At 40.4% G+C, this 27,815-nt stretch overlaps 10 protein-coding genes across 10 annotated transcripts in view; 3 read left to right on the forward strand and 7 right to left on the reverse strand.

The window, feature by feature from the left end:
- The window catches only part of Cbr-unc-76, a gene marked incomplete at both ends in the record, with an annotated part of 3,569 nt that extends 3,122 nt beyond the window's left edge, over positions 1-447 (reverse strand). The window contains 2 exons of the mRNA XM_045238072.1: positions 91-136; positions 362-447. Coding sequence (XP_045094592.1) covers positions 91-136; positions 362-447 — 132 coding nt within the window. The remainder of the gene's footprint in view (positions 1-90; positions 137-361) is intronic.
- A 1,932-nt stretch (positions 448-2,379) lies between these two features.
- On the reverse strand, positions 2,380-3,528 carry Cbr-dnj-3 (the record flags this gene model as incomplete). Its single annotated transcript, XM_045238073.1, has 4 exons — positions 2,380-2,383; positions 2,902-3,006; positions 3,053-3,174; positions 3,220-3,528. The coding sequence occupies 4 exons, from the start codon at positions 3,526-3,528 to the stop codon at positions 2,380-2,382; spliced, it is 540 nt and encodes a 179-aa protein (XP_045094593.1).
- A 436-nt stretch (positions 3,529-3,964) lies between these two features.
- CBG27213 lies at positions 3,965-4,697 on the reverse strand (the record flags this gene model as incomplete). The annotated part of the gene is made up of 2 exons (XM_045238074.1): positions 3,965-4,497; positions 4,541-4,697. 2 exons carry the CDS (start codon positions 4,695-4,697, stop codon positions 3,965-3,967), a joined length of 690 nt encoding a protein of 229 aa, XP_045099199.1.
- A 210-nt stretch (positions 4,698-4,907) lies between these two features.
- On the reverse strand, positions 4,908-5,821 carry Cbr-otub-1 (the record flags this gene model as incomplete). The annotated part of the gene is made up of 2 exons (XM_002637665.1): positions 4,908-5,666; positions 5,714-5,821. The coding sequence occupies 2 exons, from the start codon at positions 5,819-5,821 to the stop codon at positions 4,908-4,910; spliced, it is 867 nt and encodes a 288-aa protein (XP_002637711.1).
- A 1,286-nt stretch (positions 5,822-7,107) lies between these two features.
- Positions 7,108-8,354, forward strand: Cbr-rap-2 (the record flags this gene model as incomplete). Its single annotated transcript, XM_002637666.1, has 4 exons — positions 7,108-7,242; positions 7,287-7,463; positions 7,513-7,603; positions 8,212-8,354. The coding sequence occupies 4 exons, from the start codon at positions 7,108-7,110 to the stop codon at positions 8,352-8,354; spliced, it is 546 nt and encodes a 181-aa protein (XP_002637712.1).
- A 406-nt stretch (positions 8,355-8,760) lies between these two features.
- Positions 8,761-9,415, reverse strand: CBG11578 (the record flags this gene model as incomplete). The annotated part of the gene is made up of 4 exons (XM_002637667.1): positions 8,761-8,895; positions 8,940-9,004; positions 9,057-9,170; positions 9,364-9,415. The coding sequence occupies 4 exons, from the start codon at positions 9,413-9,415 to the stop codon at positions 8,761-8,763; spliced, it is 366 nt and encodes a 121-aa protein (XP_002637713.1).
- A 1,069-nt stretch (positions 9,416-10,484) lies between these two features.
- Positions 10,485-13,109, forward strand: Cbr-mcm-3 (the record flags this gene model as incomplete). The annotated part of the gene is made up of 5 exons (XM_002637668.1): positions 10,485-10,693; positions 10,741-10,833; positions 10,880-12,244; positions 12,289-12,941; positions 12,991-13,109. The coding sequence occupies 5 exons, from the start codon at positions 10,485-10,487 to the stop codon at positions 13,107-13,109; spliced, it is 2,439 nt and encodes an 812-aa protein (XP_002637714.1).
- Positions 13,110-13,359: 250 nt separating this feature from the next.
- Positions 13,360-13,761, reverse strand: CBG11580 (the record flags this gene model as incomplete). The annotated part of the gene is made up of 2 exons (XM_002637669.1): positions 13,360-13,566; positions 13,612-13,761. 2 exons carry the CDS (start codon positions 13,759-13,761, stop codon positions 13,360-13,362), a joined length of 357 nt encoding a protein of 118 aa, XP_002637715.1.
- Positions 13,762-13,879: 118 nt separating this feature from the next.
- Positions 13,880-16,030, reverse strand: CBG11581 (the record flags this gene model as incomplete). The annotated part of the gene is made up of 6 exons (XM_002637670.1): positions 13,880-14,176; positions 14,657-14,823; positions 15,097-15,259; positions 15,305-15,408; positions 15,654-15,858; positions 15,905-16,030. 6 exons carry the CDS (start codon positions 16,028-16,030, stop codon positions 13,880-13,882), a joined length of 1,062 nt encoding a protein of 353 aa, XP_002637716.1.
- A 1,999-nt stretch (positions 16,031-18,029) lies between these two features.
- Cbr-sdc-3 lies at positions 18,030-26,732 on the forward strand (the record flags this gene model as incomplete). The annotated part of the gene is made up of 10 exons (XM_002637671.1): positions 18,030-18,141; positions 20,342-21,637; positions 21,803-21,874; positions 22,523-23,239; positions 23,286-23,618; positions 23,666-25,318; positions 25,370-25,536; positions 25,584-25,805; positions 26,203-26,480; positions 26,531-26,732. 10 exons carry the CDS (start codon positions 18,030-18,032, stop codon positions 26,730-26,732), a joined length of 5,052 nt encoding a protein of 1,683 aa, XP_002637717.1.
- Positions 26,733-27,815: the final 1,083 nt, after the last annotated feature.

Below are 27,815 nucleotides of genomic sequence, written 5' to 3' on the forward strand. Positions count from 1 at the left end.
GGAAATTCCAACAAGGGTCTCGCAGCGGGACTTTCGCACCGCCGGCCGTGGAGTCCACACAGACAAGCAAATTAATTAGAAAATTCCAGCAATTTCAGCTGTTTCGGCTGCAATAAATTGCTGATTTTGCTTCAATCTGAATAGCTTTATGAGTAAAGAAATAAAATAATGAAAATTTTTCAGACTTTAATATAAGCCTACTAGGTTTTGTTCCAGTTCGCAATCTGGGTTCGTCACTCAGCGAATGAATTATTCTTCTGAATTTTTAGGTATTCTTTTCTCTTTTTGCCTTCTCTCAACATTTCTTTCCGAGGTAGTTCTTTTTAATTATCGGATTTTTAAAACAACGAAGACAACTCACTTGCTCAAATTTTTGTTACTATCGATATCCTCATCATCACACGAAGCGAGCGGTATGTCCGGTACTCGCAGATCGGCAGCATCCATCGCAACCTCTCCAAAACGCATCGATAACTTCTAAGTTTAAAGACGAAACACACACACACACAGAAGAATAGCAAGATAAGGAAAATGCTTTTTTGGGGGATTGGCTTGGGGTTGGGTCGAAATGGGAAAAAGAGGAAGAATGGGAAAAACGACGGAAAAGAGAAAGAAGAAGAAGAAGGCAAACCGACGACGTTAAGTGAGAGAAACCAGAAGACGAGAGAAGAGAACTGCAGAGCTCCGCCAAACTAAATGAATGCTCTCGCACTAGCTGCTGTCTTTTCTTCTTCTTCTTTTCTCTCTGGGCTTAGCCAACGACGACGACAAGAAAACGAAACGGAGCCCTGCGTGCAGTAGTCACTCCCTCTCTCTCCTCTGCGCAAGAAACAAGGGACCGAAGACGCAGACATCAAAACCGCATATGCATTGGATCTCCGTTTCTCCTGCCTGACCGACTCTCTCTTGGAAATGAGTGATAGAGAGACTTAGAGAGATGAGAGGGAGAGCGATACAGAAGTTCGAGTGTACATATTAGTCGGCGAAAGAGATGGAGAAATACGAAACCCTTCCCTTTGGCCAGGGCGCCTCTCGCTCCACTAAGAAGAGAAAAAAGGGAGAGGAATGTGAAACAAGTATCCATTCTCTTTCTCCCATCCTGGCGACATACACACCCACAGATGAGCCGCATGTCTGTTATGTTGGCGAGAAACAGATTGATTGATGAGAAGAAGAAAAAATAGAAGAGCACTTGCGGTGACATTTTTGAGATCTAATCGGTTTACGGCAAGATTTATAAAAGTTACGAAATCCGAAATAGAGTTAGACATCGTAACTTAGGAGGAGTGAAGTAGGTTATTGGTTTTGAAATAAATAATGGATCTGAAACGAGTGCACTTTTACCTACAGTAACCTTTCGGTAGGAGAAAACCTATATTGTGGCTGCAAAATTTGCTGTGTGTGGTATATCGAACTAATTTTATTAGCCCTAATTATCCAAATAAACAAACTATGAATAGAGAAGACGCCCTAGTGAGACGAGAAGGAGGTGAAGATGAATGACCCCGTCGTCTTGACTGAAATTGAAAGTTGTCACCAAATTTTTACGATTAGATAATTGGTATTATTTTCGGAAGTGACAATAAAAATAGGATGTCAAAAAATAGTACATGCTTTTTTAAAGATGCTGCTTTAGGGATGTTTGCAACGGAATTCCGATTTTTTCAGAATTAGGACTACAGTATGTCAAAGGCACACGCAAGAAGTTTGCTTGCGGGTTTCGAGCGGAACAACTTTTTTCATTTTTCAGTGTTGCTTAAACATCTTTTTTCAATGTTTCACCAACTTGTGGCACTTTTGTGATGGGAAAATGGCATCGCTGCTTTAAAATTTCCAAAAAATTTGAAAATTTGAAACTGGGAAATTTTGATGTTCCGAAAGTTGAAGGCTTGTAAATTTATTTTGTAAAAAAGAAATGTCTCTTTCACCCTTCCTTTTTTGGTCGGGAAGGCGGAAAGACCAAAGTTGTGCTCCCCCAACATATAACAATGAGTGATTTATGCCCTTTAGCAGTTGCCAACCCACAGACAATTCCACTTTTTAGACCTTTCAGAGCTTTTTTCTGAATTTTCGCACCTGCACTCCTCTATGGTTATTGCTCGGCGAGAGCAGAAAAAACTATAACAAACAATTTAGTGGGTGTTGACAATTCCACTATGCGTTGTTGTCCGTTGACGGAGGGCTGGCTGGTTAAACTCGTCAAAAAGAACAAGAGAGACATTTTAAGGGAAATGTCGAGTAATAGAAGTGTACTTTCAGATGAGAAGAGCCGAAAAAAAAGAGAGAGAGATGAAGGAATAAATTGAATTGAATTCGAAATTTAGGAGGTCGATGGAGACTAGCGAAGTATTTTAATGACCAATGGTATGGTTCCCTTAACTAACTGGAAACGACACAAGGAATATAAATTTTGAATTTTCAAATTTATAAAACTAAATTTAATTATGCAATAAAAACATCTAACCGATTTATATCCTATCTCTCAGCTACCAGAATCCGCACTTTCGAGTAATCGTCGAGATTGTAGCCTTCTGAAATATAAGCATTTTGATTAAGGACCTAATGAAAGATTTTTTTCAGATTTTCGGAATTTCCTTTTCTCATCACAAAGACGCGAAAAGATGGTGAAAATTGACGGATTTTGAAAAAAAGCAAAAAAACCATTGAAAAAAATTCCGCTCGACACCAGCGAAGGAACTTTCCGTGCGCGATTTTGAACTACAGTACTTCAAAGGCGCATACGAAATGTTGTCTCGAGGGTTTCGAGCGGAATTACTTTTTTTGCTTCTTCGAATTTGTTTGTCAATTTTCACCAATTCTTCGCGCTTGTGCAATGGGAAATTGAGTTTCTATTTCAAAATTATAATTTGAAAAATTCCGAAAATTTCTGTGATAGAATACCTTATATAGAGAACATTTGCAGCAATCAATCCTATTACAACAGCGGCAAGAACGACAAGCATTCGATTTTTCTGTTTTTCCTTCAAATACTCTTCTTCTGGATTTCTGTAATTGAAGAAGTCCATAAGCATTAACGAAAAATCCTGATTACCTAAAATGTGAATACACAGTTTTTCCTGCTTTTTTCTTCGCATCTGGAATCACATCTGCACTCCATTCGGCTCTCTGGATATTCCTCCTTTGCGTGGACATTTGCTGCGTCTTATGTGTCGCCTGAAACAAAACGGTTTCGGTCTGATAATAGACTTCTTCTCTAACCTCCATTAAAAATCCTCCTTCTCTACTGTACGCCAAATCGTATTCCTTTCGTTTCTCTTCATTTCGCAGAGTATCATAAGCTTCTTTGACAAGCATGAATTGTTCTGTATCAGAAAAGCCAGTCGCCCATCCTACACGACTATCTTTTATCGATTTTTGTGATTGGTCCGGATGGAGCTTTTTGGTCTTTGCTAGGAACGCATCTCGAATCTGTTCTTTTGTTGCTGTTGCTGGAACTCCAATTATCTCATAGTAATTCTTTCGGGTGATATAAGAAGCGAATAGACGTCTGGAGATCAGTTGGCTCATAAAAATTGGAAGAATTCTGCAAAAAACAGTATTTTTGTGTTCAGATCAGAAACGTTCGGAACGGCATTTTCGGTATATTTCGATTTTTTTAATTTCGGAATTTTTTTCAGTATTCAAATTTTAAAATAGAAATACCACTTTCAGATAAAAAAACGGTGAAAAATTGACAAAAATGACTCCAAAAACTCAAAAAACTACTGTAAAAGTAATTCCGCTCGAAACCCGGAAGAAAACTTTTCGCATGCGCCTTTGAAATACTGTAGTTGAGTAAGATTTCGCAATTTTCGGAATTTGGTTTTTTTCGGGAACCTTTGATTTAGATGATAGAAATACGAGCGGAAAAAACCTGGGATCTATTCTGTAAAATTTACTATCAATTTTATTACATTCCACATATTAAAGCGAAAATCACAAGAAATCACATGCAATAAGATGATCACAGTGGTAAACGACTAAATATCCACACAGCAGCTATCGGCCAATCTCTAGAACTGAGACTATTCGTGAAGTGACAAATATTAAAGTTGATATAAAATGTAACGAGTAACGATATAACAATCACTGGGATATAGGGAAAAACGAAAATGGACAGGAATGTTGGCAGAAGAACCGAGTTTACAGAAGTTATCACAATTAATAAAAGAAACATTCGAGGTGCAGATAGAACAGATGAATTCTGGAGAGTGTAGAATACAAGTAAAATTAAGTTCATAAAAATGATAAAACAGGAAAAATAGGCGATTTCGGTGTCAAAAAACAGGGAGAGCGATGTGAAAGAAAGAAAAATTGCGAGAAGATGAAGAATGAAAACCAGATACAGGAGAGGAAGTTTAGGAGGATGTGATAAGCGTTCAATGCCAGATATAAGAATTTTTGAGATTAATGGAAGTGGGGTGCAAAGGTAGACGAGAAAATGATACTGTTGGACGAACTCTCGGACTCCTGGAGTGATGAAAAGGGTCATATTGCCTTAAATTCTTTTAAATATTTATAGTATGAAGAAGTAGCTCACCTAATGCATAAGCCAGAAAAATACAAGAGACCACCGAGAACACTTTTCGCGAGTAGACCATAATTTTTCTGGTATTAGTGGCACCCACTGCCATCTTCAAGTTTCCTTCGTTTTCATCTTCTGGTGTCATCGATTCTGCATCATCATCCTGTCTCATACTCGTCTCCTGTTTCAAGTTAGTAATTTTTAAGAAAACCAGTGCATTGTTAGTAGGTTATTTGTGAAATATCACACATGCGAATAAAAATGGTCGTAGGAAATTCGAATTCACAGTTTATCTCAAATATCACTGGATCAAAAAATAAATACGATTATGAGACAGCTTGGAAGAAGAACACACATCGGGGAAGAATATGATCAAAATGTATTACGCAACGGGTGGCAATGCTGGCTTGGAAGTTTCAGCGGGAGCTTTGTAGATGAGATCGTAATGGCCTGGTCGATACAATAGAGTGATGTCTGGTGTGAAAGTGGCGTTGTCGTGTCCATCCGGAAGATTGTGATGTGTTCCGCCGTTTGGAGCAGCATTGCGATCCATGTATTCGATGCGAATGCGGATATTGAGTGCACGGACTAATGCAATGATGCCCAAGTGATCCGATTCTTTCCACATAGCTTCGATTTCCGTTTCGCAGTATTGGGCCAGAGACATTCCCTCGTCGAGAAATGGCTCGTACTCAGCAGCATGTTCCTTAAGATATCCAGAAGTGATGAGGCGGAAGAACATGAGCAAGTAGTTGGCAGTGTTGTCATCGTTAAAGATACGGAAAACATCCTCCTTCTGGTGAATGCCATCACGGACTTTCTCAATGAACTCGATGAAAAACTCGCAGAAGTCCGTGCATGTCCAATCTGGGAAACCGAGTTTCACAAGCCGTTCGGTCCATTCTTTGCAGCTTGCAATGAACTTGACAAGTCTCTCCTTATCGTTGAGTAAGATTTCGACTAGCCCAACTTGGATAGCACGAATGAAGCAGTTGCCATCTCCTCTGATGAATCGAATGTGTGAGTAAACTTTGGCGAGTTCGTTGGCTTTCTCAAAGAATGCAGGTGCTGTTTCTTGATCATAAAGAGAAACCAACGTGGCGCAAGGCATCTTCTCTCCTACCAGTGGAGAAGCTTTTTGCTGAAAATTTAATCACTGTGGAATTCTAGGATACGACTAATAAATACCTCGTCTTCGATCCTCTTCATTTGTTGATCTTGTAGAATCAGCTCATCCTCGGTTGTTGTAACGATGCCTGCCGTGGTTGGTTGGTTCTCAGATGTATCGTTAACCATTTTTAGCCTGAAAAATAGATGTAGTAATTTAGATTTATTAATGTGGGTCTGAAGGGTAAAACTGAATATGTTTTGAACAGCGTAATCGGACCGTTTGAGCACATTCACATGAAAAATAGTGAAATCGGTTGAAAAAGCTATTGCGAGCTATAGCTAAACATTATGAATAGCGAGAAATCGTGAAACTGCCAGGAAAGAAACAGAAAAATTGAAGCTTGAATTCCGGAAAGTGCAGGTTTTTTGGGTCCGCATTTTCACAACTACGATCAATTGCAGACAGATTACGGTTTGCAGACCGTACGACTATTGAAATTTTAGGTTTTCCCCATCGTTTTCATTCAAGAATTTTCAAAGATAAGTTTTTTCCTCTCGAAAAGTTTGGTACGAATTCAGCGAACGAATTCTAGATCAGTGCCCAAGTGCTATTGACACCGCATTCGTGTGAACGCGGCGCACGCAAAACACGTCAACTTGCCAAAGACCGGTCCTTGCGCGCCGGTCGGGAGACACGGCTCCCCATCATCTGGTCGGTTTGAGCGCTCGCCCCTCTCGCGCAGCACACCGCATACTTCTTCGCTCTGGCCGGAATTTCGGTGCTTCTCGTAGCCTCAAGACCGTGGATGTCTGTGTTTGTTTCTCTTTTCTCTATCAGTTGACTCGAAAGTTCTGTGTTATTTCTTCCTTTCGTCGTCGCGTCCTTTTTCGCTTCCTCCTTAAGACACAGACTCCCAAATCATCTCGCCCCCCGTGAAGAATCTCCCAATGCTCACTCATTTTCCCATTGTTCTCTTAGTTAGTGCTGCTGGTGGCTGCGCAGCACCAGATGCAACAAGCTTTCTTTAAGGATGGCCTGGTGGCCACTGACCACACACATTTTGGAAGAGACGAGGGCAGACTCCCGAATCGATAATTTTCTCAAGGGCATCACGGACACCCGCCTACCACCACCCTTGTCGTCACCAACACTTTCTTTTTCTTCTTCTCCTTTCTCGCGCCCTTCTTTGTTCCCAAATTTTTGGTCGGCACTGATTTTTTTTTCTTCTCAATTTCCGATTTCTTCCTGTTTGCCACCTCTTCTTGTTGGAGAGACTAGTAGTATTGGAAATTATAGCGAGAAAAAGAAGACGAACAACAAAAACACTAAAAACTTTCACCCAAACCAAACCATTCATGCCATTCTCTCCATACAAACTTCCGTGTCATTCTTCTCTCCGGCTGAAGCTATGATTCGTTCCTTCCGTTCTTCATGGAAACCTTTGTTCATCTTCTATTTTTTTTTTCAGCTCATGAGGGAGTTCAAAGTTGTCGTTTTGGGTAGTGGAGGTGTCGGAAAGTCGGCGTTGACGGTTCAATTCGTCAGCAGCACCTTCATCGAAAAGTATGATCCGACGATCGAGGATTTTTATCGAAAAGAAATCGAGGTAATTTTTCTAATTGTAGAAGATTTGAAAGTCTATTCCTTCAGGTCGACGGCCAACCATCAGTACTGGAAATTTTGGACACAGCCGGAACAGAACAATTCTCATCGATGAGGGATCTGTACATCAAAAACGGACAGGGATTCGTCGTGGTTTATTCGATTACGAGTCAACAGACATTCCACGATATTCGGAATATGAAGGAGCAGATTGTCAGAGTCAAGGTGAATATGATTGAAAATTATTGGAATCGAATTTTTTTTCGATTTTAAGGGATCCGAAAACGTTCCAATTCTGCTGGTGGGAAACAAATGTGATCTTTCACACCAAAGACAAGTCAGAAGTGAAGAAGGATTGGCTTTGGGTAAGTTTTTTAAATTATCGGAAACAAGAAAAACAACAAAAAAAATTTACATCCTGACAAGTTAACCTGAACAACTTATATACCCGGATTTTGAAAAAAAATTCGGAATATGTTTAAAATATCCTCTAGACACTTTTGAGAATTTTAGAATCCGTTCGCCAGTTTCATATCAGTTTCAGTACCAAAAATCGCGTTTTCAGGGCAAAAACTGCGATTTTCAACGACGATTTTCTCAGCTTTTAGAGCGTTTCAGAACATAAAAGTTCTCTGTTATGCTTTGAACAGTTCAAAAATTATCTGAAATATGATAATTCGTTTTAGGAGTTGAGAAATTTCTCTGTGAAAATCGCTGTTTTTGCACTGAAAACGCGATTTTTGGAACTGAAAATTTCAGTCTGAAACTGCTTTAACTCGGCTGAAACTGGCGAGCGAATTCAAAAACTTTTCAAAGTGTCTAGATAGGCTATTCTTAGCCTATTCTGTAATTCTCATCAAAATCTGGGTTTTCAAGGTGTTGACGTTCCACTGAGGAAGTTGCTGTCGTTTTGTAAATCTAGCTCTTCAAAATCGTAATTTGGAAATTTTCTCAATTTTTCTATTACTTTCAGCCGAAAGTTGGTCATGTCCATTCACCGAATGCTCCGCCAAAAACAACCAAAACGTCAACGTAACATTCGCCGAGATAGTGCGCGAAATGAATTATGTGCAGAGCAGATCAAGACAAAGCAAAACATGTTGTACCCTGATGTGATCGCCCGTGTTCCCCTTCCCACTTCCATTTGTTTCTCCCTGTTCATGATCTTTAACCTAATCGTCGTAATATTTATCGATTCGTTGGAATGCGCTTTCAATTTGCTCATTTTCTATCCTTCCTCCACATGTACAGCACCACGGTCGTTTTTAAATACTGTTTTCTTTTTGGTAACGCCTTCCGTCTGGAAGACAACTTCAATTTGTAGTTTTTTACGGGCTTGCTTTTTCTCTTCCTTCTTATGTTGACCTTTTTCTTTTTCTGATGATTTGACTTGCATGACTTTTTTTTTTAAATCTTCCATTCAAGTTTCATGTGCTATTATGAATTTCAAAACATTATTTTATTTATCACAATTTTCATCAAGACCATCTATTTAAATAATTTAGGAGAACAATCGAGACATTTAGTGGAGCAAGAAGAAGGAGATCGCCGGAATAGAAATGGAGAGAAGAGCAGCGAACGTGGTTGTAGTGGAGTTACAGTAGTCGCCGTTGCAGGTGTAGCACTGTCCGGTTCCACCTTGAGCTTGGCATTGGGTCTGAAACAAATTATTTAAGGTTTCAACAAATTTTTTCGAATTACCATAAGTTGTGTGCAAGCGACCTGTGGGTTTCCTGGGTCATTGCAACCCTTGGTGGTCTGCTTGACTGAAAATTAGAAGAAGTTTAAAATTTGCAGTTTTTTTTTTCAAAAACTTACACTTCTTTGGGTTGTTAACCCGGCAGTCGAACTTCATGCAGGTGTAGATGTTTCCTGGACAGACCTGGGTGAAGACACTTGGAATGCTGTTCTGCACGAAGCAGGTGGTGGATTCTGGAATTTAGGTTACCGGAAAATTTTAAATTTCGGGTAGTTTTCATTTTTTTTCCATCTGAAACTTCGCCAAAGCAGTTCGAAAACTTTGAAATCACAGAAGAAAGAAAACAAGTTGTTTAAATATTCATAATCTTCTTTCGGTCTATTTCTCAAGGTCTTATTCAACTGATTCTATTCAACTTAGACTTACCAGTGGCTTGAATCCAGAGAGCGAGAATAGCGATCACAAGAAGAAACTTCATTGTATTCGTATGCAGAATAACAAAGAAGACAAAAAACGCGAGCGTTTGGGAAGAGAAAAAAGAGGAGAATGAAAGCTCTCGGGCGGACCAGCCGAGTCGTTTCGGAATGGTTTCCAATGGTTTCGAGACTTGTGTATTTCAAGTTTCTAGGAGACAGAGTCAAAGCACTCAGGCGCTTCTCGACTTCTCGATATTTTTGTGTGCTTTGTGACTACATTTCGCGATGCTTTCTTCTTTTTTGTATAAACGAAATGTATAGCGAAAGGTGCGTCGCCCGGGGAGAAGCTTCTTCTCGAGAAGGCGTCGAAAGTGGGAAAAATAGGAAGAACTCACAGACACAATTCGAGTTGTGTCTGGAAGTTTGGGAGTACCGAAACAAAAGAATATATTATGGTGTGATCATTGTGCTCATCATGGGAATGTGATTGTTTGAAATAGATCTATCACAACACACAGAATATTTAAGACGAATTTCATAAAGAAGATAAGATTGTGATCATGACACTAGTGTCATGAACACAAAATTCAGATTTCAGGACCTTTTAATCAGTCAATTTTGGAATGCGACTTTGATTTCAAGTTGACTTGACTGGAATTATGAAACAGAATGATCCTGAATAATTATAATACTTCATGATTCTGAACGTCTCGATCTCGATTCTGGAAAACATATCTGCTTATGACCACAATCATCAAAAAATTGAAGCTTAGGCTTTAAAAATTTTTCTCTTGAAGATCATCACAATTTCATAATGTTTCGTACTCTATAAAATAGAACTCGATTGCATTTATTAAAATAATTCGCTAAAGTTTCCTCTAAATAGTGCATTTTTCAGCGGCTGTGTTTGCGGTGCCCGCGCGCGAAACCTCTTCGTTTGAACGGAAAATGCGGTAAACCTGTGCGAATTTAGGCCGATTGTGCAACCATTTTCTTGTCTATTTCACACTTTTGTATCAGTTTTTGAAAAATAGAAACTTGTGAACGCTTTATCGCTTTTGATTCCTATGATTATCTGAATAAATTCTCTGATTCTCTCTAGTTTCAAAAATCTGCAATTTTTACAGGGAAATGGACGGGCAAAACGATGGAATGTTCATCGACCGAGCTGAAGATGCTCGCAAGCAGGAAATCACTGAGCAATACCTCAATTTCCTCGACAATCAGTCTGATACACACCACTATCGGCAAAAGATTGTAAAGATGATGAACGACGGAGAAAGTCGTTTGGTGATGAATCTTGATGAGATCAGAGAAGTGATGCCAGAGAGAGCCGAAGGGTAATTAGATAGTCGAGAGGAATAGTTGTAATACAGCTTAATTTCAGACTTCTGACTCAAAGTGTTCTCGAGATGAATTGTCTTCAATCTGCTCTTGAGATGGCTATCAACCGAAGTGACGTTCAAGCTATTGTCAAAACGTAAGAATCACGAATTCAGCTTTCCGAAAATTCTATTTTATTACAGAGGATTCCATGTCGGGTTCGAAGGAACTTTCGGAGAGCGTCACGTGAATCCTCGAACCCTGAAGTCCTCGTATCTTGGGAACCTCGTCTGCTGCGAAGGAATCGTCACTAAATGCTCTACCGTCCGTCAAAAACTTCTCACATCTGTTCACTACTGTCCAGCAACTAATAAGGTGCTCGAGAAGAAATTCGCTGACTTTACGATGCTTGACACTGTTGTGACCAACAATGCCTATCCAACGGAAGATGAGAACAAGAATCCGTTGGAGACCGAATTCGGACATTCCGTTTACAAGGATCATCAAACATTCACCATCCAAGAACTCCCAGAGTCAGCACCAGCTGGACAATTGCCACGTGCCGTGGATTGTGTTGCTGATCTTGATTTGGCCGATCGTGTGAAACCAGGAGATCGTGTTCGCATCATTGGAATCTTCCGTGTATTGCCGAACAAGCAAAATGGAGTTTCCTCGGGATCATTCCGGTCCATCATTATTCTCAACCACATTCAAATGTTGTCAAAAGAAGTGATTCCAAACTTTGAGCCTCAGGATGTGAGGGATGTTCGTAAGATTTCAAAGTCAAGAGACCCATTCGACCTTCTTGCTAGTTCATTGGCTCCTTCAATCTGTGGCCACGAGGAGACGAAGAAGGCGCTGTTGTGCCTTCTACTCGGTGGAATGGAGAAGATTCTGAACAACGGATCACGCTTGAGAGGAGACATCAACGTTCTTCTTATTGGAGATCCATCAGTTGCCAAGTCTCAACTTCTTCGCTATGTTCTTCGTATGGCACCAAGAGCAATCACCACCACTGGACGTGGATCATCAGGAGTCGGTCTTACCGCTGCAGTGACCACCGATCCAGATTCCGGAGAGCGTCGTCTCGAAGCTGGAGCTATGGTTCTCGCTGATCGTGGTGTTGTCTGTATCGACGAATTCGATAAAATGTCTGACATCGACAGAACTGCCATTCACGAAGTCATGGAGCAAGGCCGTGTCACTATTTCCAAGGCTGGAATTCATGCAAAACTTAATGCTCGTTGCTCTGTTCTTGCCGCTGCGAACCCTGTATATGGCCGCTACAATCCATTCAAATCTCCAATGGAGAACATCGGAATGCAAGACTCCCTGCTCTCACGTTTCGATCTTATTTTTGTTCTTCTCGATGAACATGATGCTGATAGGGATGCTGATGTTGCTGGACATGTTCTCAAACTTCACACGTACAGAACTCAAGGAGAAGCAGATGGAACTGTTCTTCCAATGGGTGGAGGTGTTGAAACGATCAGTACTGTGAATATGGAGACTAAGAAGGCCAGCAGTTCAATCTATGAGGAGAACACTCAATGGGCCGGCATTCAGAAGTAAGTTAAATTTTTCATTTAGAAATAACGATTATGTTTTCCAGCAAGAAGATTCTGACAATGGAGTTTATGAGAAAATACATTCACCTCGCTAGAGCTGTTCAACCAAAGCTCACTGATGAAACTACCGAGTACATTTCTGAAGTCTATGCCGACATTCGTTCATTCGATATCACCAAAACCGATCAAGAAAGAACTATGCCTGTTACTGCTCGTCAATTGGAAACGTTAATTCGTTTATCGACTGCCATCGCCAAAGCCAGATTCTCGAAGAAGGTTGAGAGAGAAGATGCAGAGAAGGCCTACAATCTCCTTCATTTCGCTTGCTTCAAAGAGAAGCCAAAGGCTCGTCAAGAGTATGAAAAGAAGAAGCGAGTTCCACGTCACGAGGGTGAGGATGAGGATGAGCAATCCGACGATGAGCCAGAAGAGATGAATGACGAGCCAGGATCAAGCTCCGTGCCAACCGCTGCCACTCCACGTCGTGGAGTCAGAAGACGTGCCGCTGATGACGATAGCCAATCGTCGATGAACGACACAACTGTCACTGAAAGTCAGCCAACAGCCAAGAGAGCTCGCACTGGTCCAGCTGCGATTGGAATCGATCGCTATAAGGAGTTGAAGAAATACGTCCGTAAGGCGTTCGACGACATCGGAAGCACTGATGACATGGTTGATCTTCACATCATCACTGATAGTGAGTTCAATATTTTTCGATTTTCATTTACTAAATTATTTTTTTTCAGGTATTCAAACACAAGCTGGGTCGAACAAGTTCACAGATGATGAACTGACGGCAGGTTACGAACAACTCGAGAACGATAATGCTGCAATGATTGCTGACGACAAGATCACTCTCATCTAAATATTCTTCCATCTTAACATATCCCGATTTTGTTTCGATCTCTCCATAAATGCATCCATTTTTATCTTCCCCTTGTTGGGTCCCTAATCCACTGATTGCACTCACTTATCACCCAATCACCCTTTTCACTTTGATATTGTACTATATATTCATTTTTTCAGTTTTCATCACTATTTCAATTATCACTCTTTTATCATTTCTTTATCAATTGCGCAATACGGAATAAACAAAAAAAAAAGAGTGCACTTGATCATTGTTGAGCTGTGGAGACTGTCTGTACTCCAGTCGACATCCTGAGCCGTCTGCCACGTCGACTCGCCTTCTCTTGTCGGTACTCGATCCCAAGACATCCGATGCGCTGTTGACCAACCAACGACGTCGTGTTCGCCAGAACTCCCTTGCATCGTTCGGTATCCGGGAAGGCGAACGGCTTCAGCTCAATCTGAACGTGGATTTCCTGCAAGAAAGGGATTCTATGGAGCCAAAAAATGTGGAAACTGACTCCATTTTTCTTGGATAAAATCATATTTGCTTCACTGATATCTCTGACTTTGATTCCTTTCAAAGCATCGATTATTTTCTTTTCAATCGTTGAAATTTCTTGCCAATTCACACGAGTTTCGATTTGTGGGAGACCAGAAGAGGATGTCATTTTATGTGTGTAGAAATGACGAGATAGATTCAAATTGTTCATTTTCGTGGCAACGAAATACCCGTAGATGAGAAACCAATCAAAAGGAACAATAATTATATCAAGAAATAGAAAAAAATCAACAATTTGCGTTAGTCCTGTGTAGTGCGGTGACTCGAAAAGGGGAAGAACTAGCAGGCACAATCCAATCAACTTCGCAAATTATTAGATTCCTAGATTCTATTAATTTATCAATATCGTAAATTGAATTCCTATCAAACACATTCAAATCGTTTCCATTTGGAAATAGTGCACCAGCAATCGCAATTGTTCCCATCAGCTCCACGTTTCGAACGATTACTGTAATGGAGTTCGGTGTTGGTCCAGGGGTCGATTGAATCAAAGAATTTGGGGAACACAATTCCAGAATCGAGTGCTGGAATATATTAGATTTCAACTAGGCATGGAGTTGTACAATCAGTAAACTTTCCTCTAAATTTGAACGAATGATCTAATAATGAGAAAATTATCATGCTTCTTATTTTACCTCCCATAGTACAGGGAGGCGCATAATTACCCGGGCAAAAGTTTGGACTAGTATAAAACTTGAATAAAACGTTGTACTGGTCTAAAATTTGGAGTACGAAAATATCAATTATCCATCAGTAAACGAGCCAAGTTTCAAATTATTCGATTAACTTTGAGCTGAGCTATCGTTTGTCAAAGTTGCCTCATCTCATGAAAAGCACGATGCATAAAACGTTACTTTGTTAATCTTCAAATAGAAAATCATAACAATACCTAGACTTGAGGAATCGCTTTGAAAATTTCAGTAGCTTTGAATCAGACCTAAATTTTTTTTTCTACCAATTTTCGTATTTCCAAGAAAGAAACACTCGTTTTTATCATTACAAACCTTTTCAAATCGTTTCATGAACACAATATTATCTTTGTACATGGTGGCATCAGCAATAATGAATTGCGAATACGGGAACAAATTCAGGTTCCCAGAAAATTGAGGTTGCGAAGATGTGATGACAACAAACTTAATCTTCTTCGCAGGAGCACCATAAGATGCCAAATCTGAAAAGGCACTATTATTTTGATTCTTACCGAGTTTATTTTAATAGAATCCTACCCAACGCCTTAACTTTGAGCCCGTATATCTCGGTTCCTGTAAAAGATATCAAAAAGTAGTCAACCGATAAAATTTCACTGCTATTATGATAAACATTTTATCAGTTGACCACTTTTTCATATCTTTCACAGGAAATGAGCTACATGGGCTCAAGGTTGACAGTCTGGGTTTGCTTCTATCAGATGAAATACGATATTTCAAAAGCAATAAAAACTCACTCTTTATAATTTGTTTCTTCTGTGCCGGAAGCCCTGTATCCACTACAAAAACGCATGAACCATCTCGAACCAAAACAGAATTGGTGCTCAGTTTCAATGAGTTTGAATAGTTTCCACGACTTAAAGATGGAATTGTGAGCATTTGAAGGACGACGTTAGATTTCTGAAAAAATCAAAATTTAAGAAATCTCTAAAGAAAGTAGTTAACCTTAATTGATTGTCGTTTTCTCGTGGTTGTGAATGTCGTCGTAGTTGTTTTGGGTGTTGTCAGAACAACTTGATTTTTGAAAGTTGGATCACTTTCTAGTTGCTCTAAAAAATCAAGTTTACTTACGGTAAAACCTGTAATAGAAGAGCTCCCGATTTTGTAACGTTGAGCCAATTTTTCTAGATTCCTGTGAAATATACAAAAAGTTGTCAATTGATAAACTGTTTATCGTAACATTAGAAGTGTTTTGTCAGTTGACACATTTATAATATCTAGCATAGGAATTGAGATAATTTCGCTCAAACTTGAAAGTGTGGGGCTCTTCTATTAGAGGTTTCACCGTAATTACCTTTGGAACTTCTTACAAGCACACTGTAATCATAGTGGGATTGTCTTGGATAGAAACTATAATTATCTGGAAACAACGGCTTATTCTGACTTCCAACCAAATCAACAAGTAACTCTGGTGTTCCACAACAGACATAATCTTGTCCGTCTGGTTGACAAAAGCTCATTTGTCCACCAGTTTGGAGAATGCAAGGATCTGGATGACCCTGGAATACAGATTTCAGAACTATAAAGAAAAAAGGCAAGATTTACAGGTAGCGTCGGAACACATCTCATCAGTTGGAGGGTGTCTTTGTGTCGAAGTTGAGTGAGTCCCTTGTCGCAGGAGTCGACAAGGGATATGATGAATATTGGTAGTAAATAGGATCGGTTTCGCATCTGAAACAATATTTTAAGGTTCTTCAGACCCAATAAAAGAAAAACTCAGGAAGTGATAATGTGGAAGAAATGACAGAAAAAGTGTGATACGGGAAATAAGATAACAAGATTGAAGTGGGCACTACCTTCAGGTAGAAAAGAGATATGCGCGGCGGAGAGCCGATCGGGTATGCGCATCCCACCACCGGAAGTGTTGAGGATGACCAAACACACTTTCATTTCGATACAATCTCGCAAGAAAAAAATCTGGACAAAATCGGAAAAAGGAGAATAGGAGGGTATTGGGGGAATGAAAAGGACGGAGACAATGAATGGGGAAGGTTCAGGAATATCCAAAGAAGGGGTCAAGATGTACCTGATCCTTATTATCTCATTTTCTATAAACGATGACAAAAAATTGTTTACTAGAAAAAAAATATTTGTCAGAACACCATACTTTTTTTAATAGAACCTTCCGAAGCCGTCAACGTTGAACTTAATTATCTCGATTTCTGTGAAAGATACCAAACAGTAGGTGGATTTCTATTATAGGAAATACGGTGATTAGGGTAAAGTGACGGTAGAATAAATAAGAAAATGGACGGTTCATTAAAAAATCAGGATCTGGATCTTTTAGAATTTGGAATTCGTTTTCCGACAATTCTTCTGTAAATACCGTAAAAACTCTAACAGAACGCCACCAAATCATCAGCTCTGAGCCTTCATATCGCATCAGGTTTTACGGCATGGATGATGTTATGAAAAAGTAGGATACTTTAGAGGACTTTTTTCGAAAATAATAGATTCAAGAAAGTTTAATGAGATCTGTAAATTCTCAAAGCTAACTTCAAATAGTAATAAGTTGTCTGCCGTATGTTCATCTTCCATGGAAAACCGAACCGTATTGTGTTGTATTACCCACCTCCAGAGCATGGTCTCTTCTCGTGCGCGCACACAATTTTTTCCCGCGTATATTCATCCGCCTAAAACTTCTTCGAAGATGATCTTTGCCGTGTCTATGTATCCAGGATCGCCACTCTTTCGGGGGTAAACCGATATCCCTGGTTTCTGTGTGGCGGACACTGTCAAGAGTAAACAACGTGGAGCAAGGCCAGATCTGAAGAATTGGATGCGGAATGAAAAAAGTAGTTGGAGACGCACGCATGATTATGAGAAAGAAAGTGCAGCTGGCCAGGAAAAAACTGATTGCAATTCGAGAATGCAGGTTCAATTCTAACATACAGTATAGTTCCAATTTTTGGGAATTGGAAGAGGATATTTGAACAAAAAACTGGTACTTCAGAAGAGAGTTTGTCTGGTTTTCAGGAGATGCACTCAATTACTCGGACTGATAAAAACGGGTATATCTTTAGACAGAAGTATCCTGGAAGCACGAAAATTGGTAGAAATCAAGGCTGTGCCACGGCCGGCCGCGGCTTTCTGAAAAGGGCACTTCTGAGATAAGTAGGGTACGGCGGCCTGGCGGCCCTATTAATTTCTGGATAGCTGAGCTTATTGTCAAAAGGACGGCCGGATTGGTCCACGGCAACCTACCCACGGCCTCGGCCGCGGCTGGCCGCTGCCGCGTTTTGCACAGCCTTACAATTAGTAGAAATATAATTTTACGTTCGATTCAAAGCTACTAAAATTTTCAAAGGGATTCCTCAAGTCTAGTTATTGTTATGTTTGTCCAAAGACGAACGGCGTAATATTTCTTGAACTTCGTTGGAATTTTCATGAAATGAAGCAACTTTGACGAGCGATAGCTTAGCTCGAAATTGATCAAATTACTTGAAACTTAGTAAGATTACTGATGAATGATTAGATTTTTGGCGTTCTAAATTTGAGCCCACTACAACGATTTGCTTGAATGTTATGCTAGTACAAACTTTAGATATGCTATTACAAACTTTAGACGATTCCGAAATAGATCTACAACAACCCTTGCCTACCCAATTCATCCTGATGTACTCGCTTCTAATGAGCAATGTTTTCCTTCGAATTAATCTCCCCAACCAGAATGAAATCGGCTTCAACCCACACTGCGCATATCTTGTCTCGTATTGGTACTAATACGTTTGCACCACATGGTTGTTGTGCTAGGAACGTAAGGAGGAGAGAAGGCACCACACGTAAGTGGGCAAGTGTGTCCCAAAAGTCAAGGCCACATAGGCAGTTGTGGGCAGATAAACCGGGGAAGAAACGAACATTAGTGCCATGAAAAAAAAATCGATAACATATTAATTTGATGGAACTGAGTTGATGATTTTTTGATAATTGTAGTCGTTAATCACATTTTCCAGCATCATCAAAAGCCTTATTCATAGCCTATTCACTTCAACCCCTCAAATAATATCACAATTCGATAAATCCATCCAGCACAGGTTCTAATTAGAAGCTCAGGCTTCCATCCACTACAGATAATTACTATTACCTTATCCTTTTAGAATTCTGATGGCTAATCCTGGAGCGACCCGTGCTGCACCCTTTTAGCCGGTCCGTTGCTACCGCAAGATCTGCGCACGTTACACTCGCAGAATAGACCTGATTGGTCCGCCTCCTCTCTCCCACGATTGGTCCGTTGCCACGTAAGATTTGCCCCAAGTGGTCTCTGTCGACGCATTCGTGGAGAGAAGGCGTCGTGTGATGGCATGTGTTCATCTCGTTTTCTTAAAACTCTCTCTCTCTCTCTCTCTCTCTCTCTCTCTCTCTCTCTCTCTCATTTTCTGGAAAACTCTCGAATTCTGAAAGCTTGAAAAAATTTGAAATCCCCTGGTGCTCTCAATCAAAAGACGTTCGAGATTTCAGTTACTGTTCTATCTATCTGATTCCTGTAATTTTTGAATATCGAATTTCCCAAATTTCAAGAATTTTATATTTTCGGAAAAGGTACAACGTTTTGAAAACTCAGAGAATACAATATTCTGAGTCCATAAGTTGAAATTGAAACCAAATCTTCCCGATTTTGCTTCCAGGATGCTAAATTTTCTTATCTGTGCATTATTTTTTCCTAGCCAGATGAATTTATCTGGAAAAGGACGAATTTCAGTTCTTATGCACCCAAATTCTTTTTCTTGTCATTCTTCCACACCAATATTATAGGCTGGCTTAAAATCTTCTGTATCCAATCTCCAAATTTTTTGAATCTGACGTCTGCGTGCGCGTCAAGACTACGGTAATAAATTGCGGACTTGGTGCAACCAAACAGCGTCGTGAGAATAAATTTCAGATGGTTTTGAGTTTTTTTCTTCATTACGGTCCAATTACTACTCTTTTATACTTTTGTCATAATTATTCGCTATTGGCTTGAATACGAAAGTTCTAGCCAATTCTTAAAACTTCAGCCGCCGTTTGTACGCTTTTCGGCAACCACGCCGTTCCTATGTCCAGAAAATACAAGAATTTAGAAACTATCGAGCGAGCACCAAGAAGGCATCCAGTTTTCCATTTTTCTTTAAACATCCAAGGCTTGGTACTCACAATGAAGATGTTCGGATTTTCATAAATTTTTGGATTTCCTAAATTAAAACTACCCCAAATTTCCATACATTTTTGCCAGCAATTATCTTAATCATGAATTAAGAATCTTGATTTTTTTCATAGCCTGAATTTTTTATCTAGCTATGAAGACGAATTCAAGTTCTGATGCACCCTAACTCCTTTCCTTGTCCTTCTCTTGGCGCCTGATGTTCTGCGTTTCCAATCTCTCTACGCACTTTCTTTTTAATTCGGCGTCTCTTCTCCCTCTTCTCACAAAAATGTTGCTTTTCTCAAAATCATTTTCTTTTTGAAAACTGACCAAAGTTTCTACTGTTTCAGAGTACAGAAGAAGAGCAAAAAGACTTTTCGGATTCGTTCCCAGGGGACTCCCCAATTTCATAATTACTCCCCAATTGCATTTAACCACCAATCAGTAAGTTTTTTTGAATTTCAAAATAATAGCTCCTCCCCCTTTTGAAAACTATACTTCTCAACGATTCGATTCCGGTCCGGGAACATAACTCGCTCTGAAACTGAAATTTTGAGTAAAACCTCGTATCAAACGATAGACCTCGGAAAGTTATACAACCTCCAATTAGAATCAACCAACTTCAAAACGGTGTTATGGTCCAGACCGACGATAATTGCACGACCCGTCTATTAAATGCCGGCTGGTCGATTCTTACAGCGGGTTTTAGGGCTCGCCGAGCTCTGTCATTTAATGTGTTGTTTTGTCCATAATTTTTAATTTGAAAGCGACTTGTTCGGTGCCGGCGCGGAATTGACCCGCCGATAAGTATGCTGGAACCAGATTTCTGTAAACCAATTTCATCCAAACTGTTTTTTTTTCAGAAATGTCGACATCCCAAGCAAAAGATGTCCAACCATCTGTTCCAGCTCCAGAACAAATTCGACGAGATGCAACCAGTATCTTGTTGTCCATATTAACACCAGAACAACATGCAACGTTATTGGCAGAACTGCAACAAAAATCCCAAGCGACTCTGACACTGGAACAAGTTATGCAATCGTTAAGCGGTCCAGTTGAGCTAGCTACTCAACAAAAAGAACCTTCACAAGTTGAACCACCCCGTGCTGTGACTCCAGTTGAACCGAGTGTCTCCTCAGCTGATGCATCAGAATCTCCTGTCGAAAGTGGTGAATCTCCTGGATCCCGTGAACGATCCCGTACTCCATCAGAGGCATCGGACGCTGACCCAGTGGAATATGTTCCCACCAGCAAAAATAATTCTCCAATGAAAATTGTAGACAAATCGATGGAACGCTTGTCGACCAAAGAACATAATCACGATTTAAGTAAATATCAAGTTTCTGATGTGTCGTTTGACAAGTTTTCTAAATGGAAGCAGTCCGAAAAAAAATGTCGTTCCCGAAAGCGAAAAGTCAAAGAAGCAAAACAACCGGTGCCAGAAACGACAGAAGAGGTTGTCCAGGAACTATGCCAGACAGTGAAGGATCTGGATACCGATAGGAACGAGCAAAACAAACCCAAAAATCAAAATATATTTTCTTTTGATCAGGACCTTCACATCGAGATGGATGATCCAGAAGATGAAGAGATAGAACAGGAGGAAGGGGAAAGGCAACAGGCAGAGACTCATCGCGAACCTGACGAAATGGATCAAGAAGAAGAAAGTGATGATGAAGCTGTGGAGAGAATGGTGAATAAATGCTCATGGATTCAAAAGATGTCGCTTCAGGCAGAGGAAGAAAGATGGAAATCTATGCCAGATCCTGAACTTGCAGAAGGTTCCAGCAGTCAAGAACCTGAACCTATCAAAGAAACTGAAGCATCCTATGACCCGGATGATCCATTTAGTGTTGGTTATCCAGGAACAATTCAAGCGTCCGAAATACCTGGTTTGGCCGAATTTATTGACAAAGTTAATAAAGATCCTCCTCCAATTAAACCACCTGTAGAAGAAAAAGAAGAAGATGATGATGACGTACCATGGTGGCGTAAGGGATCAGATGGGACGGACTCGGATGAGAGTGATTCGGAGGGTTCTATTGATTTCAAATCACCGCCTCCACGTTTTCGTGAAGCTGAAACATGCATGGATCCATGGAACCATTATCCACCTAAAGAATCAGACTTCCACAATTATGTATATGTGCCTCCAGAAGGTTCATTGAACATAGGAAGGAGACTAAGAAAAGATGTTCCCAAATATGGCCTTTATGATTATGAAGCGAATAAAGCATATTACGATTCGAAAGATCCATGCATAAACCGACCAGAAGGCGAGTTGCTTGAGGAAATTAAAAAAGTCGAAATTAATTTTTTTTCAGGTTTGACCGATGAATTGTACCGCGACTTATGGTTCTCTTACTGTGGTTACAAATCAATCAAGCCAGATCCGAGTAAGTTTAAAATTATTTTTTTTTGATAGCTAAATGATAGTAAGTGAGGGGGAGTTATAATATGCATTCTGACGTAACGAGGGAAAATAATATTCACTGACTTCACTGACTAATAAATTACTGACTAATAATATGACTATTTGAGATTTTTGTCAGAAACATTGCTCTAGTCCCGAACGGACTATGGGCGGATGAACAGCGGCTGAGTGGAAACGGGCGTGCGACTGGCGGGGGACTGGCGGACGCCTGTTTTCAGTTTGCAGAGAATATCAAAGCTTCGGGAAGAGCAGATCCGATGCCCAATTTTTCCAAAAAAAAAGACTGAATGTCGACCGGCCGCATTCTCGACCGCGATTGGTTTTCTGTTTAGACTCTCATCGCCCGCTGGCTCTCGCCGCTTTACTTGTGTAGCCTCGACCGCGCGGCTTAGTCGGTAGCGATTCCGAACCTTCAAAACTCATCTCACAACTTCAACTCCTCTTAAGGCTTATATGAGCAAAATTTCGAGATAGTTATTGTTTCATGTCACCGCCTTCAAGTCTCTCTAACTCCCCCACAACAATCATTTTTACAGATAAGGATCACACACCCGATTATTTTGTGCCGGCAAAGAAAGATCATGATACTATATACGATAAGTGTCGAAAGGTATAAAACTCATCCGCAGAGAGAGAAATATTCACGCGAGATGGGTGATGGCGGAACCACGCAGAATCCCAGGATGGAATTACCCGAAATTTGACCCTGAGGAGTTGGAACGGAAGATTCAAGCATGGGAAGAAAGGCGACACTATGCGACGGATGATGAGGAGAGAGAAGACCCAATTGATTATTCTACCATGACTATCAAATACTGTTATGATGGAGAAGAATGTAGTGAGGAGGTTTTCAATGAGAAGGAAAGACTTTTAAAAGAGAAACTCGAAAGGATCCGAAATGGAACTCAACCTGAACCAGAGAGAGTTCAGATTAAGATGAGAGAGAAGCAAGAAGCGGATCGGAAATCGTTGGAGAAAAAGAAAAAGGCAGAGGAGAAAAAAGCTGCAGCTAAGAAGAGAGGACGAAAACCAAAAACACGTTCAGATGCCGTTGATCCTGAGGATGAACCTGTGGAAATAATTAGACCTATGGAATTAACTACGGCTAACCTTGCGGCCTTTCTTGGAAAGGATCTCGAGAAAATGAAGCAAAATAAAGCAAAACGACAGAAAGTTATTGATCTTGAAAAACCAATCGTTGTAGTAGATCTAGAACCGGAACCGGCAGTAGTCACACTGGATGATGAAATGCCTGATGAGTTGATTATCTCTCCAGATGAATTATGTGTGGTCGGTGAGGTTATTACTCGATCTGATGGAATTGAAAGTAAGTGTTCAAGAAGCTTTTTCGAGATCTATTTTCTTTTTTTCAGTTCTAGAAAATGTTCCTACTCCAATGGAACCAGAATTGACTGAAATGGATGTTCCACCAGCGGTAGCTTTCGAAGAAATTCAACACGAAGAAGAAGAATACCATATTGATTCGGAGGAAATGTTCCACGTGGAACAACCAACTCTGGAGGAGACTGAAGATGGTGTTCCAGCAATTCCAATTGAAAATCCAACTGAGCAATTAGAAGACTTCAATGAATCCATCTTGAAATCCCCAGAATCAGAACAAAGTGTTAGTCCAGCACCTGTCAGAGAAATCAGTCCAGACACCGAAATGCATCTTTTGGGAACACAAGCACTGATTCATGATGAAGGTAGGAGTGCTAGATGAAAACATTTAAAAAAAAACATAACTTTCCAGAATTTGCTGCCCCAACTGTTGGCAGACCAGCTCCGGACATTCTGAAAGAGCTTGATACAGATTTTGATATTCCAGTGGAAACAGAAACAGTGCAGGAGCCCGTATCGTTCTCTCCAGCTTCAGAATTCGAGAAATCACCATCCCCATCTACTCTTCTTGATGCCATCGAATCGACCGATTATGCAGTGTCTCCAGAACTAGAACTTGCCTCTTCGCCTCTCAATATTCTTGAAAAATCTCCTTCTCTATCTGCTCTGCTCGATGAAGACCTGCTCAACGAAAAACCACAAGCAGGAATTCTGGCAAAGGAGTACACAGTTGATGAGCTGCTTGGAGAATATGGAGAATTAAATGAAGTCGTTGATACTGTAACGGCTGATATTGAGCATGAACTTTTGGATGATCTATTAGAGGAGCCAGCTGATGATACGCCGAAGCAGGCTGAGGAGCCGATGGAACCAGAGGTTGCTGCTTTTGAAACGATAGAAAATGTAGCTGAGCCAGCCAAAATGGCACCCGAGAAGATTGCACGACCAATTGACATGCCTATGCAGGTTGAGGAGCCAATTCCAGAGTTTGCTGAACCACAGATTTCTGCTCCGGAAACAATCGCACCTCCTGTAAGTGAGGATGATCCAGTGGAGGAGCCAACTGGTGACAGGCCCACTGTAGACCCAATTGAACCAGTAATTGATGCTCCGGAAACAATTGAACCTGTGGCTGAGCCAGCCAAGAAGGCACCCAAGAAATGCGGACGACCAAAGAAGAGGGTTCCACCAAAGAGAGTTTTCAAAAAACCAGCTGTGGAGGTAGCAGCAGAGGCAGCACCGGAGGCGGAAGATGAAGAAGAAAAGGAGGAGATTACCGTAAGAACCACAAGAAGCAGAGCAGATGGATCAAAAGCAGCAATACCGGCAGAACCAGAAAAGAAGAAGAGAAAGCGACGCGGCGATTCTCCACCACCTCAACCATCCCAAGCAATTAGAGCTAAACGGTTGTATCTCTCGAAAAATAACCCAGTACCGATTATACGTGCCAAGGTGCCTGAGGAAGAATCAACACCTGCGACACCAATTAGACAGACTGGAGTTCTTGGAAAGGAGAAACCGACAGAGGAAGAAGAAACGGATATGATGAAGCAACTGCCTGCCGCTCTTCAACACTTGATGCAAGATGAGGATATTGAGAATCAAGATGAGGATTATGACGGAGGCGAAGCTATTAAATCAGAATTGGTAGACGAATGCTGGGTCGCTCCAGCCCCAGTCAAACCGGGATACAGAAAGTCAAGAAAGCGACAACGTGCAGAGCAAACTCAAAGAGTTATCGAAGGAATCAAACGAGAAGTCACTGTGGATCCAGAAGTTGAAGTCACGAAGACACTCATCCGGGAAGTTAAAACAGAAGTTGACACTGATATTCTTGTATTGCAAGCGACTTACAACATTTCTGATAGTCTCGCCGAACTGGAACCAGAGATGGCTCCAGTGAAATTCATCGATCCTAATGGAGAAAAGAATCCCACACATAAATACTTGGTAACCAAGAAATTATGGGAAGGAGCTAACCAAGTGTTCCTTAGTGATCCGAAGAAGTTCTCGCAGCTCGTAATGCTTCTGAATTCAGATGTTCAGAAGAAAGGACGTGTTTTCAGTAAGTCTTTAGAATTTTTTAGTCGATTTCCAACAACAAATGATTTTTCAGATTTTTCGGTGTTGGTTGAAGATAGAACTAGTGAATTTGAGCCTGCATTAATCGATTATTTGTCAAAAAGCCCCAGAACTATGACAGCAGAGCAACAATCGTGTCTTAACTACATGCAATTCTCGAAGACCTTCCGTAGTAAAGCGTCCATCCGACTCAATGATTGCGTGAGTACTTCGAATGATTCCTGCCAGAATTTCATAATTTTTTTCAGCGAGTAACTGCTGTAACTCTTCATCCACTGTTGGAAAAGATTTCTGAAATCAAGAAAGAGATTATGAATAATACACCGTCCGGACTGATCGGAGAAGGAGAACGGGATACTCTGGTTGCCACTGAGACTCTTCTTTCCGGGCAATTTATTGAGAGTTGCATGAAAATGGCCAGTCTCTCACAGGTTGCATGGGCAACAGAAGCTCATCTCAAACGACGATTGGTAAGATTTTGAAAAAACCTTGGACCATACTTGTAAAACCGGTCTTCGCGGACTCTTCTTTCTTTTAGAATTAATACTTTTGCAACAACTAAATTAGACATGATAGAACTTGACGAGTGCTACAAAATAATGTTATTTTAAAAACTGTGCCTTGTCTATGAGTTATAAGCCATAAACTGGCTGATCCGGCTGGGCGCTGCCTGTTTCATTGGCCCGTTTGGTCTGTAACTTTGTTTATAGACAAGTTGCATTTTTCAAAAGTGTATCATTTTGTAGTACTCGTCGAGTTCTATCATATCTAGTTTAGTTGACCCGAAAACATTAATTCTAAAAAAATTATATCAGGACCTGGTTTTATAAATGTCTTGGACAAAAAATAATTCTGATTTTTTTTCAGGAAATGGTTATGGATGGCTGGACAATGTTCCTGCGTAATGGTGGATTTTTCCGTGTGCTTTTGGCACTTCAGAGAGGAGATGTGAAGCCAATTCGAGATGAATTCAGAACATATTGTATCGAATATCTGGCAGATATCGAGAAGAATTATGAAATAGCAAAGAAGTTTTTCGCGATGAATGATGAAGGCGCGATGGAGGCTCTTCGGGAAGAGACTAAGCTTACTGTAGAAGATATCGAAGCTTTAGACACTGATATTCGTGTGGAATCTAGTGAAAGGTATTTATATAATTTTTTTGGTAGTAGTACCCAGAACATTCCAATTTCAGCCACACCTTCAAATGCTCGACATGTTTCTGTCAAGGCCAGAATATCCACTTCTCGTCCAAACAACTTCTGAATCAACACGAAAAAATTCACAGTTCGGAAACTGAAGAATGTGGAAAGTGCTACGAAGACTTATCATCTTCTGACATGGCATTCCATCGAATCCTTCATCATGACTCAATGCGAGTGGAGGATATTTATTGATTTGTTTCCAGTGGTTTTTCTAGTAGAAGTCATAATTAATATCATCAGCTATTGTGTTTTTGTACCTTGTGATTATCTTTGTTATCACGCATTCCTTACTAAAAGATATCAAAAATTGCTTAATAAGCGTTCACTTACATGAGCAAATTTAGAAAAATTCTGAGATGAAGGCTAAACATGGCTCCCTTGTTAGCGTTCACTCTAATCTAATGACCAACCTAACGTTCAACTTTGAGCCAATATATTTCGGCTCCTGTAAAAGATATCAAAAAATGATCAGCTGACAAAATATTTTTGATAGTATAATAAACATTTTGTCAGTTTTTTTTTCACTTTTTGATATCGTTCACAGATAATGAGATACATGGGCTCAAAGTTACCGGTTTCCTATTGGTGTGTCCTTCCCTGAAAATCGTTTCCCCAAATGTATTGCTCCCAAAAACACTGATGACTTTTTTTTTGTAAAATAAAAAATGTATATAATGATAAATCGAAACATTTATTCTCTTTTAACACTCTCAGATTGCATCAATCACCGATTCTCGACCATCTTCTGATTTGACCTTCGCCTGAACAGCGGCAGATTCTACTAGAACTTCTGGAAGTTGAGAATCCCATTCGGGCAAAAGTGGCATATATTGTTTGCGAATGTCCGAATCGATTTTTGGGTCTCTGTTGATTCCACGACGATTTGAAGAAGATGAGCGGGAAGAGGAAATGCAGTGGACAAGGGTTGGGATCTAGAAATTGGGATATTCTTGAGGTGAAGTAGAATCGACTGCGTCGCTCACCAGAAGTGAAACACTGAATAAAACTAGGAGAAACATCCTTCAGAATATGTTACGAATGTTCATCTGGATTCCTCAATTTCTCTGTCGGCTGGAACTACCCGAAGTTCACGTTGAAACTCCCTTCCCCCCTCCTTCACCTAAATTTGTTGACTCCGCCCCCTTTACACACAAAACATAGTGGACGGCGGAACCCGGGAGATGTCGGGTGCTGTGTTACATGACCTTCGGGTTTGATATTGGTGTAATTGGATTTAATTAAATTTTTCGAGAGATGTTCGGAAGGGCATCGAAA

The sequence above is a fragment of the Caenorhabditis briggsae genome (assembly GCF_000004555.2).
Source record: "Caenorhabditis briggsae complete genome, chrV, whole genome shotgun sequence".
NCBI classification, from domain to species: domain Eukaryota; kingdom Metazoa; phylum Nematoda; class Chromadorea; order Rhabditida; family Rhabditidae; genus Caenorhabditis; species Caenorhabditis briggsae.